Source organism: Oncorhynchus tshawytscha, linkage group LG08, assembly GCF_018296145.1.
Source record: "Oncorhynchus tshawytscha isolate Ot180627B linkage group LG08, Otsh_v2.0, whole genome shotgun sequence".
NCBI classification, from domain to species: Eukaryota; Metazoa; Chordata; class Actinopteri; order Salmoniformes; family Salmonidae; genus Oncorhynchus; species Oncorhynchus tshawytscha.
The window spans coordinates 3,187,366-3,202,316 of record NC_056436.1 but is presented as its reverse complement, the minus strand read 5'-3'; the positions used below and the strand labels follow the sequence as shown (position 1 = coordinate 3,202,316).

Here is a 14,951-nt window from a genome sequence, read left to right as displayed (position 1 = left end):
TCTCTCTCTCTACCTCTCTCTCTCTCTCTCTACCTCTCTCTCTCTACCTCTCTCTCTCTACCTCTCTCTCTCTCTACCTCTCTCTCTCCCTGTAGGAGTCTATGGAAACACTTCAGAGGTCTCAGTATGTGTCTGGTCCTGCTGGTGTTCCCAGGATACATGGCATATAAAATCTCCCAGTTCTTCCACATGGACTTCTGGCTCCTCATCCTGGTCTCCAGCTGCATGCTCACCTCTCTGCAGGTAAGACTCACATAACTGTAGGAGGAATCTCTTAACATCTCTTTTCTCTGAAGTAAACCTCGTTTTTCTCAGTCTAGAAATGAATGCTAGTCTTTTTGTTGTTGTTGGCTGGTCTCCCAGGTGACAGGTACCTTGCTGATCTACTCCCTCTTCATGGTTGAGCTGTCCTGTAGCGACCCTATAGACAGCCTGGATGAGATCATCTATTGGGTCAATGCAGGTAACACAAAATACCTGTCCTGTATCCTCCTGTACTTACCTGTCCTGTAGTCACCTGTCCTGTACTCTCCTGTCCTGTACTCACCTGTCCTGTACTCTCCTGTCCTGTAGTCACCTGTCCTGTAGTCACCTGTCCTGTATTCTCTTGTCCTGTATTCACCTGTCCTGCCCTCACCTGTCCTGTAGTCAACTGTCCTGTAGTCAACTGTCCTGTACTCTCCTGTCCTGTACTCTCCTGTCCTGTAGGCACCTGTCCTGTAGTCACCTGTCCTGTACCCTCCTGTACTTACCTGTCATGTAGTAACCTGTCCTGTACCCTCCTGCACTTACCTGTCCCTACCTGTCCTGTACTCTACTGTCCTGTACCCTCCTGTAATTACCTGTCCTGTAGGGACCTGTCCTGTACTCTCCTGTCCTGTAGTCACCTGTCCTATATCCTCCTGTACTTACCTGTCCTGTAGTGTCCTGTCCTGTACCCTCCTGTACTTACCTGTCCTATAGTGTCCTGTCCTGTTGTACCTGTCCTAACACTTGTCTTTGTTATACTAGCTCTGACTTTGCTAATAGCTGCTTTATTGTAGAAAGTTTGACTTACTGTGACTGAGATGTGGTTGTTGTACCGAGCTACAGTATGTAAAGGCCCTCTGGGTAAGAGACTCTGCTAAATGACTCAAATGTGACTCCCAGTCAGCCGCGTGCTGGAGTTCGTTGTGGCTCTCTGCGTGGTGGCCTACGGGACCTGGGAATCTCTGTTTGGGGAGTGGAGCTGGATGGGTGCCTCAATCATCATCATACACTGCTACTTCAACGTGTGGCTCAGAGCCCAGACCGGCTGGAGGAGCTTCCTGCTTAGACAGGAAGCAGCCAAGAAGATCAACTCCCTCCCCCGGGCCACGGCCAATCAGCTGCAGCAACACAACGACGTTTGTTCCATTTGCTTCCAGGTCAGTCAGTCATAAAACGTTATATGATGTATCCTACATGTCAACCCTATTCTCTATATGGGCCCTGGTCAAAAGTAGTGCACTTAAAAATGGGATAGGGTGCTATTTGGAACATCAAATCAAATGTATTTATATAGCCCTTCGTACAGCAGCTGATATCTCAAAGTGCTGTACAGAAACCCAGCCTAAAACCCCAAACAGCAAGCAATGCAGGTGTAGAAGCACGGTGGCTAGGAAAAACTCCCTAGAAAGGCCAGAACCTAGGAAGAAACCTAGAGAGGAACCAGGCTCTGTGGGGTGGCCAGTCCTCTTCTGGCTGTGCCGGGTGGAGATTATAACAGAACATGGCCAAGATGTTCAAAAAACATCTCTATCCATGTTTGGTCATGGCCATCTGCTTCCGGGTCAGTCAGGGTCATGGTGACCTCATTGGTCAGAGGATGGTGTCCATACTGGTCAATGGTTTAACCTGTTATGTGAATATGTTTAGGTTACCGTAATAACCCCCAATAAATTCACCATCAACTCAATGAATGATTTCTCCTCCCCGTAAAAATAAGAGAATTTATAAGCCAGATTTATACCAAATAGTTTAACTTGTTACTTTTCTCTTCAGAGCAGGGACCGCTCATTAGATTGACAGGGGTTTTCCGAGCTAAACTGACCAACACGCTCCTCCAACAACACATAAATCCTCACATAATTCTGCTCAAAAAACAATGCCATATTTCTCTCAAGCCGTGGAATATGGGCTTTTTTTTAGGTGAGCGCTGATGCCTCCCTATGATCAGCAGTGCTCAAGCACAATATTCATCTTGTCCATTCCCAGGGTGCTATTGGAGAGCTGCATCGATGCAACACTTCACCACCGTTCTTTGGGCAAAATAATAATCTCCTGATGACGTTATGTAGCGGATATTCAGAGGTTAAATAGCCAAATTGATTAGTCACAGGAAACAGGACTAATAAAGTCAATGTAACGGCCTGTTTTACAAATGGTGGGCCTACCACATGTACGGGTTATACCACCTGTACGGGCCTACCACCTGTACGGGCCTACCACATGTACGGGCCTACCACATGTACGGGTCTACCACATGGATGGGCCTACCACATGTACGGGTCTACCACATGGGTGGGCCTACCACATGGGTGGGCCTACCACGTGTATGGGTCTACCACGTGTATGGGTCTACCACATGGACGGGCCTGCCACGTGTACGGGCCTGCCACATGTACGGGCCTGCCACATGTATGGGCATTCATAAAATTCCATTGCTGGCTGACATGGTAAGGCTATACCCCAGTAAGCACGGGCTGATGTCTTTTGGACGTATTTTTTTGGTCCTGTCCGGACCCTCAGTCTTTTACCAAAGGTCGGCCTAACACATAGATGGACATTCCTAAAATGTATTTTCAGTCAACACTGTAGGCTGTACCTCAGAAAGCACGGGCCGACGTCTTTTTTGTTGTTGTCCTGTCCAGACTACCCTTGATTTCTACGTCGACTTCCATGTCTAGGTTTGGTTGCGATTTAGTCCGGTCGGGAACCAGCCTTGATTTGGCTCAAACATAGACTTCTATAAAATACGTCTGTTCAACTTTCATTCAGAACCAAAAATTAACCTGATTTCAACGTCTGGAAAATTCGTATTTTAGACATCTTTTTTTTGTTGTCGTCTTATCTGGGGCAGCAGAACAGCCCTGGTTCAGAGAGTTGGTTAAAGATGTTTCTATTAGAGCTTGGAGAGGGTTTTGAGTTTGGTTAGTTCTTGTTAGTTCATTTGAGTAATAAACACATCTCTTCCTCTGCAGGAAATGAGCTCAGCCGTGCTGACGTACTGCGGACATTTCTTCCATGGAAACTGCCTGCGTAAGTGGCTCTACGTCCAGGAGACTTGCCCCATGTGCCACCAGGCCGTCCGCCCCACCCCGCCAGCCCCAGTGGCAGGAGACTTCCAGGCTGCTCCTCTGCCCTCTAGAGGTACTGGGCCAGGCCGGGTAGAGGAGAGGAGAAGCTCCAGAGATCAGACTCCAGTCAGGGACGCCACACACCAGCCCCCAGCTAACCTGCTGTCCCCAGGCTCCCCAGATCAGCAGGAAGGGACAGAGAGCCTGGAAGAGGGAACCAGTGGTTCAGATAGAGAGGACAGAACGGGACGCCCACTTAGGAAACCTGTCCAGGATCTCCACTTCAGCTCCACTGGGGACTTTGTAGGCTTCGTCAGCCCACGCTCTTCTGGGGGTAGTCCTAGTCCAGGGAAGCAGAACCTGGAGCCTGGGGATGGAGCTCATCCTACCAACAGGTACAACAGTGAAGGGGTTGACTACACGATCAAAGGACTATTGGTGCAATCTGCTCCCAAAGAGCAGAATGGCAGAGTATTGACTAGAGTGAATGGGGCTAGAGAGAACTGCCGGACTGAGAACAACCTTGTAGGAGAAAACCAATGTGGACCTATGTCAGGGACAACAACCAGAAAGACCTCAAGGTCTAAGAGTGTGAGCGGGATAGGAGACGTCACCCAACAGAACCGTGAACACAGGGGACGACCACGGTCACACACTCTAGATGGTGGACATGCACAGCAGGATGAAAGCCAATCAGAACTGGACACGCCCTGGGATGTTACATCTACCCGGCAACAGAGATCTAGGCTACGCAGTAGCACCAGAACAGAGGAGGAGGGACTCCGTCACAACAGAACAGAGGAGGAGGGACTCCGTCACAACAGAACAGAGGAGGAGGGACTCCGTCACAACAGAACAGAGGAGGAGGGACTCCGTCACAACAGAACAGAGGAGGAGGGACTCCGTCACAACAGAACAGAGGAGGAGGGACTCCGTCACAGCAGAACAGAGGAGGAGGGACTCCGTCACAACAGAACAGAGGAGGAGGGACTCCGTCACAACAGAACAGAGGAGGAGGGACTCCGTCACAACAGAACAGAGGAGGAGGGACTCCGTCACAACAGAACAAAGGAGGGACTCCGTCACAACAGAACAGAGGAGGAGGGACTCCGTCACAGCAGAACAGAGGAGGAGGGACTCCGTCACAGCAGAACAGAGGAGGAGGGACTCCGTCACAGCAGAACAGAGGAGGAGGGACTCCGTCACAACAGAACAGAGGAGGAGGGACTCCGTCACAACAGTACCTTGGCGAAGTGGTGAAGTCCACTGAAAATCCCCACAATGCCTTGTTTTTGTGAAACAACGTTGGAAAACTAATGTCCTACCTTTCAGCTGGCAGTCTGATAATACATGTGTTTATTTCGTTATTTAATTAATGGTGTGTGTAATGGATTGGATTTAGGGGCAAACATGTAAAACCCAAGATAAGAAATGATATCTATGAAATGCACAATTATAGATTAAGGCTGGGCGGTATACTGTATGGGTCAATGATGAGTAAGATTTTCAAAAGTTAAAAAAAATTAAGCAGAAAAATATAAATTTTGAAACACTTTTGTATGTTCCCTATGCATATTCAGTGTTTGTCGCCCAATTTTTTTTAAAACATTTTGACTGTTAAAATGTACCTCCTAAAAAAATATATATAATAATTCGGGGAGAATAAAAATAAAAATATAAAAATATTCTGACCGTTATTTAAAGCAAAGAAGAGTAAAACATGAATATGTTCATGCTCTCAAGTATTCAACATCAAAGAAGTAAAACTATTACAATATAACGAATCTGAACTGGACAATCCCTCATGTTGAATGATTGTCAACTACAACTTCTCTAGACAAATGAAAACCATATCAAATTTAACAAAAAAATGTATTTTTCTCTTATAGACTGAGCGTCTCTGCATTTCAGATACAAAATAATGCTGTTTTTTTTAACATTAAAAACACTGGTTGAGCCAAATGATTTATTTTACGGTGTCATCTCTCGCTCTCTCTTTCCCTCTTACTCAAACACAGTGTTTTTTACTCAACAACGATGCCTTTAATGCTTAATCAATTACCAAAACTGTGACTCATTATTGCCATGCAGAAACATTTTATCATGGCAATGAACTTCTAAAAACAGGATATAAATGATACATAAGGAATTTAAGTGTTGAGAATAATGTTTAATACATAAATAGTAAAGTTATTGAAATCCAGTAAGACGTTCGAGCATCATATCAATTACAAATGGAATAAGATGGCCCCGACCGATATGGAAGCTCTGCTACTATCTCCTAAGACATGACAGATGTGGAAGCTCTGCTACTATCTCCTAAGACATGACAGATATGGAAGCTCTGCTACTATCTCCTAAGACATGACCGATATGGAAGCTCTGCTACTATCTCCTAAGACATGACAGATATGGAAGCTCTGCTACTATCTCCTAAGACATGACAGATATGGAAGCTCTGCTACTATCTCCTAAGACATGACAGATATGGAAGCTCTGCTACTATCTCCTAAGACATGGCAGATATGGAAGCTCTGCTACTATCTCCTAAGACATGACAGATATGGAAGCTCTGCTACTATCTCCTAAGACATGGCAGATATGGAAGCTCTGCTACTATCTCCTAAGACATGGCAGATATGGAAGCTCTGCTACTATCTCCTAAGACATGGCAGATATGGAAGCTCTGCTACTATCTCCTAAGACATGGCAGATATGGAAGCTCTGCTACTATCTCCTAAGACATGGCAGATATGGAAGCTCTGCTACTATCTCCTAAGACATGGCAGATATGGAAGCTCTGCTACTATCTCCTAAGACATGGCAGATATGGAAGCTCTGCTACTATCTCCTAAGACATGGCAGATATGGAAGCTCTGCTACTATCTCCTAAGACATGACGGACATGACAGCTCTGCTTCTATCTCCTAAGACATGACCGATATGGAAGCTCTGCTTCTATCTCCTGGATGGTAGGAAGCTTGCCCCCCAGTGATGTACTGGTCCGTTCACACTACCCTCTGTAGTGCCTTGCAGTCGGAGACTGAGCAGTTGCCATACCAGACAGTGATGCAACCAGTCAGGATGCTCTCGATGGTGCAGCTGTAGAACCTTTTGAGGATCTGAGGACCCATGCCAAATCTTTTTAGTTTCCTGAGGGGGAATAGGTTTTGTCATGCCCTCTTCACAGTGTGTTTGGACCATGATAGTTTGTTGGTGATGTGGACACCAAGGATCTTGAAGCTGTCAACCTGCTCCAATACAGCCCAGTCGATGTGAATGGGGGCGTGGCTCGGTCCTCCTTTTTCCTGTAGCCCACAATCATCTCCTTTGTCTTGATCGCGTTGAGGGATAGGTTGTTGTCCTGGCACCACACGGCCAGGTCTCTGACCTCCTCCCTATAGGCTGTCTCATCGTTGTCGGTGATCAGGCCTACCACTGTTGTGTCATCTGCAAACTTAATGATGGTGTTGGAGTTGTGCCTGGCCGTGCAGTCATGAGTGAACAGGGAGTACAGGAGGGGACTGAGCATGCATGTTTCAGTGTTACTTGCCTCGAATAGGTTTTGATTATGTTTTACTGGTAATGGGAACACACGTAAATGCCAACAAAATAACTTTTTGGTCATTGTGGTGTGTGTGTTTTACCTTTTATTTAAATAGGCAAGTCAGTTAAGAACAAATTCTTCTTTACAATGACGGCCTACCCCCCGGGAAAACCCGGGCGACGCTGGGCCAATTGTGTGCCGCACTATGGGACTCCCAGTCACGGCTGGATGTGATACAGCCTGGATTCGAACCAGGGACTGTAGTGACGCCTCTTGCACTGAGATGCAGTGCCTTAGACCGCTGCGCCCGTGTGTGCATGTGTGTGTTAACTATTTAACTGTACTAGAATGCTTAAAAGGTAGCTAAAATGTTAAATATCGTTGTTTTTTTTGGGCAACGAAAATATTGGATATCGGTATCGGACAAAGATGTCCTTTCGGTTCGTCCCTATAGTATGTACGTATGGTCACTGTGGGGATGACGTCCTCAATGCACTTATTGATAAAGCCAGTGACTGATGTGGTGTACTCCTCAATGCCATCGGAGGAATCCAGGAACATGTTCCAGTCTGTGCTAGAAAAACAGTCCTGTAGTTTAGCATCTGCTTCATCTGACCACTTTCTTATAGACCGAGTCACTGGTGCTTCCTGCTTTAGTTTTTCCTTGTAAGCAGGAATCATGAGGATAGAATTATGGGCAGATTTGCCAAATGGAGGGTGAGGGAGAGCCTTGTATGCGTCTCTGGGTGTGGAGGAAAGGGGGTCTAGATTTTTTTTCCCCTCTGGTTGCACATTTAACATGTTGGTGGGAATTTGGTAGTGCGGTCTTAGTGCCAGCATCGGTCTGTGATGGTATGTAGACAGCTACGGAAAAAATACAGGTGAAAACTCTCGAGGTAGATAGTGTGGTCTACAGCTTATCATGAGATACTCTACCTCAGGCGAGCAAAACCCTGAGACTTCTATAGATATGGTGCACCAGCTGTTTACAAATATACATAACGGATGTGAAACGCTAGCTTAGTTAGCGGTGTGCGCTAAATAGCGTTTCAATCGGTGACGTCACTTGCTCTGAGACCTTGAAGTAGTGGTTCCCCTTGCTCTGCAAGGGCCGCGGCTTTTGTGGAGCGATGGGTAACGATGCTTCGTGGGGTGACTGTTGTTGATGTGTGCAGAGGGTCCCTGGTTCGCGCCCGGGTAATGGGCGAGGGGACGGTCTAAAGTTATACTGTTACATATACATAGCCCGCTACCCTTTGTCTTAGCAGAGGCCGCTGTTCTATCCTGCCGATACAGTATGCCACTGGGGATGCTAAACACCCCTAGGGACACTCTTGCCAAGCTGGGCAGGATGTGTCGTTTCTTTAATTTTTCTTTGTTCTGGAGGTAGACCTAAAGGATTTTCTGTAAAAGAATCCTATCAAAACAGAAAGCTCATTGAAAGAATATGCCTATTGGGCCACTCGCATTAACATCTGCTAACCATGTGTATGTGACAAATAAAATTTGATTTGATTTTGATTTGATTTGATTTGAAAAGCAATGATGGGTTTTCTATGGTATAGATAATAGAATGAAAATGAAGAAAGGGATTATGATTTTTTTAATTTTATTTTTTTTAAATACTTTGCTACAATGATAGGTTTAGCTAGCTACCCACCTCATTACTTTATGTTAGTATGTACGCATAGTAAATACACCACAATGATTATATAGATGTGGACACTACGCCACACCACACTCCCTCTGTTGGTCGTCCTCATCTTTTGTAAGTCATCTTGATTTTCCACCTGTGTGTTTTATCAGTTTCTTTATGAAAATATTTAGCATAGTAAATGATAATACATAGTAAATGATAATACATAGTAAATGATAATACATAGTAAATGATAATACATAGTAAATGACAGTAGCTAAAGCAAGGGGCTATAGCAGCACACAAGTAAGACTACAAATGCATGCCGAGCAGAGCATATGAGCGGGAGCCGCAGTTTCCCAAAAGCTGAGCGTCTGCCTTCTCGCCTGCTTCAGTAGTGCCCTGAGTTCGTGTAGTGAGCACTACTGACGCAGGCGAGAAGGCAGACGCTCAGCTTTTGGGAAACTGCGGCTCCACGCTCATATGCTCTGCTCGGTCACAAGAATGTATTGGCAGGCAAGCTGCAGAAGGACGAGCAGGCTAATTACTATTTCCCATCGTTTATCAGTGCAATTTTTAACGGTCAACTAGCTGAACAGGTTTAAAGAAGGTTTATTTAATGTTTCCTTCGTTAGATTTGAGCTCATCTAGCTCTGGTTAGCATTAGTTGTTGATCTTGTTGATGCGCATATGGGGAAATATAGCCGACCTTTTCATGGTTGTTTGATCAATAGGACCGTAAAGTTCCCAAATGTAAGAGGACTCCTGTGGTGTTTTACATATTTTCAGATGGGTTGCACCAACATCGATTGACTCTTAAACCGGGTCAAATCAAGGTTGATCGATTGATCTTGTTGCACCAAATTTTAAACCTAGTTTTAAATTAACCCTAGTTAAATTAAATCATTCCTCTTATCTAAATGTAGTTTTCACTTTAAACCTAGATCAATTGTAAGCCTGTTGCTCAATAAAAAATTATTTAAAAAAAAAAATATATACACTTAGATTGGAGATTCATTCTAAACTGCCACTTGAGGTGGTTTAATTGATAATATGGGCAGCATAACTACTGTGGAGAAACCAAAACAAGTTCCTCGGAGAACAATTATTATACAACCTGCTGAAACGGGCCTGATAACGGTAACATTGTTGTGAAGTAACGTTAGCATTAACGTGCATTATAGGCATGAATATTTACCAGATATTTATGTTTACTAAATATTGGTGGGTCCAATGGTCCGTTGTCATCATGGGGGTTATGGAGAGGGGCAAACATGATGAGAATCATCTCGCGTATCTATGGAACGGCGTTTGGGTCTTTGCGTATCAAAAAAGATAAAGGGTCAAATAATGACACTCAGCATAATCCCATACTCACGCACCCCACGGTAGCTGTTGGCATCTGTAGCAAGGCTGTTGTGCCGGATTAACGTTACTAGGCTGTTGTGCCGGTGTAACAGTATAACTTTAGACCGTCCCCTCGCCCATACCCGGGCGTGAACCAGGGACCCTCTGCACACATCAACAACAGTCACCCACGAAGCATCTTTACCCATCGCTCCACTAGTGAAACACTATTTAGCGCGCACCACCGCTAACTAAGCTAGCGTTTCACATCCGTTAAAATCAAATCAAATCAAATTTTATTTGTCACATACACATGGTTAGCAGATGTTAATGCGAGTGTAAGTTAAATGCTGTTGTGCTTCTAGTTAACGTTACAATGAGCTGGTAATAACGAACAGGCTGTAATGGTTAATTAACAAGGCTGTTGTTCCGGTTAATTAAACTAGGCTGTTGAGCTGGTTAATTAACGTTACTACTGTTGTTCCGGTTAATTAACGTTACTAGGCTGTTTAATTAACGTTACTAGGCTGTTGTGGTTAATTAACGTTACTAGGCTGTTGAGCCGGTTAATTAACGTTACTAGGCTGTTGAGCTGGTTAATTAACGTTACTAGGCTGTTGTGCCGGTTAATTAACGTTACTAGGCTGTTGAGCTGGTTAATTAACGTTACTAGGCTGTTGTTCCGGTTAATTAACGTTACTAGGCTGTTGAGCCGGTTAATTAACGTTACTAGGCTGTTGAGCCGGTTAATTAACGTTACTAGGCTGTTGAGCCGGTTAATTATCGTTACTAGGCTGTTGTGCCGGTTAATTAACGTTACTAGGCTGTTGTGCCGGTTAATTATCGTTACTAGGCTGTTGAGCCGGTTAATTAACGTCTGTCTGAACTCTCGGGTATGCACAAAAACACAAGAGAGAGAGAGAGAGAGCTCAACATTACATTTAAACTACTCGATCAGTGTGAGGAGTGAAGTCTCTGATGGGTGTTGACTAGAGCAGTGAAGTCAAGTATAGTTTCTGACGTCACTATGGGCAGGATTGGTGAGAGTCAGGAAGAGATGATCTGTGCCTTGACTTGTTATATTTCATCACTGAAAATGTCTGTTCACAAACATAGGTTGACCCAAACAGTACAAACGTCTTCTGAGCTCGACTCCTAATCTTTGGAAAGTTTTGTTCATCGAAGGATGCATAGAACCTCGTCAGTGACATTGTTTTGAATAGTTCTCCAATCACCGCATCAGACTGAAGATGGATCAGCTCAAGTTGCAGGTCAGTGGGAGTGTTATCCACATTGAAGGTGAAAGGAGAGGAAACCAACAGCATGTAGTTTTCCAACACGTTGAAATCCTCAAAACGATGAGAAATCTCACCGTTCAAAGAGACACAGCAGCAGTGATGTATACTTCTCCCGCTGGTCGTCTGATAGGGAACAGACTAGTAGTGTCGTCTGATAGGGAACAGACTAGTAGTGTCATCTGATAGGGAACAGACTAGTAGTGTCGTCTGATAGGGAACAGACTAGTAGTGTCGTCTGATAGGGAACAGACTAGTAGTGTCATCTGATAGGGAACAGACTAGTAGTGTCAGAAGGTCATCTGATAGGGAACAGACTAGTAGTGTCATCTGATAGGAACAGACTAGTAGTGTCGTCTGATAGGGAACAGACTAGTAGTGTCATCTGATAGGGAACAGACTAGTAGTGTCATCTGATAGGGAACAGACTAGTAGTGTCATCTGTTAGGGAACAGACTAGTAGTGTCATCTGATAGGAACAGACTAGTAGTGTCGTCTGATAGGGAACAGACTAGTAGTGTCATCTGATAGGGAACAGACTAGTAGTGTCATCTGATAGGGAACAGACTAGTAGTGTCATCTGATAGGGAACAGACTAGTAGTGTCAGGTCATCTGATAGGGAACAGACTAGTAGTGTCATCTGATAGGGAACAGACTAGTAGTGTCGTCTGATAGGGAACAGACTAGTAGTGTCGTCTGATAGGGAACAGACTAGTAGTGTCGTCTGATAGGGAACAGACTAGTAGTGTCATCTGATAGGGAACAGACTAGTAGTGTCATCTGATAGGGAACAGACTAGTAGTGTCATCTGATAGGGAACAGACTAGTAGTGTCGTCTGATAGGGAACAGACTAGTAGTGTCATCTGATAGGGAACAGACTAGTAGTGTCATCTGATAGGGAACAGACTAGTAGTGTCATCTGATAGGGAACAGACTAGTAGTGTCATCTGATAGGGAACAGACTAGTAGTGTCGTCTGATAGGGAACAGACTAGTAGTGTCATCTGATAGGGAACAGACTAGTAGTGTCATCTGATAGGGAACAGACTAGTAGTGTCATCTGATAGGGAACAGACTAGTAGTGTCGTCTGATAGGGAACAGACTAGTAGTGTCGTCTGATAGGGAACAGACTAGTAGTGTCATCTGATAGGGAACAGACTAGTACTGTCAGAAGGTCATCTGATAGGGAACAGACTAGTAGTGTCATCTGATAGGGAACAGACTAGTAGTGTCATCTGATAGGGAACAGACTAGTAGTGTCATCTGATAGGGAACAGACTAGTAGTGTCATCTGATAGGGAACAGACTAGTAGTGTCATCTGATAGGGAACAGACTAGTAGTGTCATCTGATAGGGAACAGACTAGTAGTGTCATCTGATAGGGAACAGACTAGTAGTGTCATCTGATAGGGAACAGACTAGTAGTGTCATCTGATAGGGAACAGACAAGTAGTGTCATCTGATAGGGAACAGACTAGTAGTGTCATCTGATAGGGAACAGACTAGTAGTGTCGTCTGATAGGGAACAGACTAGTAGTGTCATCTGATAGGGAACAGACTAGTAGTGTCGTCTGATAGGGAACAGACTAGTAGTGTCGTCTGATAGGAACAGACTAGTAGTGTCATCTGATAGGGAACAGACTAGTAGTGTCAGAAGGTCATCTGATAGGGAACAGACTAGTAGTGTCATCTGATAGGGAACAGACTAGTAGTGTCATCTGATAGGGAACAGACTAGTAGTGTCATCTGATAGGGAACAGACTAGTAGTGTCAGAAGGTCATCTGATAGGGAACAGACTAGTAGTGTCATCTGATAGGGAACAGACTAGTAGTGTCATCTGATAGGGAACAGACTAGTAGTGTCATCTGATAGGGAACAGACTAGTAGTGTCATCTGATAGGGAACAGACTAGTAGTGTCAGTGTCATCTGATAGGGAACAGACTAGTAGTGTCAGGTCATCTGATAGGGAACAGACTAGTAGTGTCAGAAGGTCGTCTGATAGGGAACAGACTAGTAGTGTCATCTGATAGGGAACAGACTAGTAGTGTCGTCTGATAGGGAACAGACTAGTACTGTCAGAAGGTCATCTGATAGGGAACAGACTAGTAGTGTCATCTGATAGGGAACAGACTAGTAGTGTCATCTGATAGGGAACAGACTAGTAGTGTCATCTGATAGGGAACAGACTAGTAGTGTCATCTGATAGGGAACAGACTAGTAGTGTCGTCTGATAGGGAACAGACTAGTAGTGTCGTCTGATAGGGAACAGACTAGTAGTGTCAGGTCATCTGATAGGGAACAGACTAGTAGTGTCAGAAGGTCGTCTGATAGGGAACAGACTAGTAGTGTCATCTGATAGGGAACAGACTAGTAGTGTCATCTGATAGGGAACAGACTAGTAGTGTCATCTGATAGGGAACAGACTAGTAGTGTCATCTGATAGGGAACAGACTAGTAGTGTCAGAAGGTCATCTGATAGGGAACAGACTAGTAGTGTCATCTGATAGGGAACAGACTAGTAGTGTCATCTGATAGGGAACAGACTAGTAGTGTCAGGTCATCTGATAGGGAACAGACTAGTAGTGTCAGAAGGTCGTCTGATAGGGAACAGACTAGTAGTGTCATCTGATAGGGAACAGACTAGTAGTGTCATCTGATAGGGAACAGACTAGTAGTGTCATCTGATAGGGAACAGACTAGTACTGTCAGAAGGTCATCTGATAGGAACAGACTAGTAGTGTCGTCTGATAGGGAACAGACTAGTAGTGTAATCTGATAGGGAACAGACTAGTAGTGTCATCTGATAGGGAACAGACTAGTAGTGTCGTCTGATAGGGAACAGACTAGTAGTGTCAGGTCATCTGATAGGGAACAGACTAGTAGTGTCAGAAGGTCGTCTGATAGGGAACAGACTAGTAGTGTCATCTGATAGGGAACAGACTAGTAGTGTCATCTGATAGGGAACAGACTAGTACTGTCAGAAGGTCATCTGATAGGGAACAGACTAGTAGTGTCGTCTGATAGGGAACAGACTAGTAGTGTCATCTGATAGGGAACAGACTAGTAGTGTCATCTGATAGGGAACAGACTAGTAGTGTCATCTGATAGGGAACAGACTAGTAGTGTCGTCTGATAGGGAACAGACTAGTAGTGTCAGGTCATCTGATAGGGAACAGACTAGTAGTGTCAGAAGGTCGTCTGATAGGGAACAGACTAGTAGTGTCATCTGATAGGGAACAGACTAGTAGTGTCATCTGATAGGGAACAGACTAGTAGTGTCATCTGATAGGGAACAGACTAGTACTGTCAGAAGGTCATCTGATAGGGAACAGACTAGTAGTGTCGTCTGATAGGGAACAGACTAGTAGTGTCAGAAGGTCATCTGATAGGGAACAGACTAGTAGTGTCATCTGATAGGGAACAGACTAGTAGTGTCATCTGATAGGGAACAGACTAGTAGTGTCAGGTCATCTGATAGGGAACAGACTAGTAGTGTCAGAAGGTCGTCTGATAGGGAACAGACTAGTAGTGTCATCTGATAGGGAACAGACTAGTAGTGTCATCTGATAGGGAACAGACTAGTACTGTCAGAAGGTCATCTGATAGGGAACAGACTAGTAGTGTCGTCTGATAGGGAACAGACTAGTAGTGTCATCTGATAGGGAACAGACTAGTAGTGTCATCTGATAGGGAACAGACTAGTAGTGTCATCTGATAGGAACAGACTAGTAGTGTCATCTGATAGGAACAGACTAGTAGTGTCAGGTCATCTGATAGGGAACAGACTAGTAGTGTCAGAAGGTCG

At 44.7% G+C, this 14,951-nt stretch overlaps 1 protein-coding gene across 1 annotated transcript in view; it reads left to right on the top strand.

The window, feature by feature from the left end:
• The window catches only part of zmp:0000000662 (RING finger protein 145), an 89,442-nt gene that overhangs the window by 22,861 nt on the left and 51,630 nt on the right, over positions 1-14,951 (top strand). The window contains exons 9-12 of the mRNA XM_042326222.1: positions 96-243; positions 364-463; positions 1,150-1,406; positions 3,222-4,216. Coding sequence (XP_042182156.1) covers positions 96-243; positions 364-463; positions 1,150-1,406; positions 3,222-4,216 — 1,500 coding nt within the window. The remainder of the gene's footprint in view (positions 1-95; positions 244-363; positions 464-1,149; positions 1,407-3,221; positions 4,217-14,951) is intronic.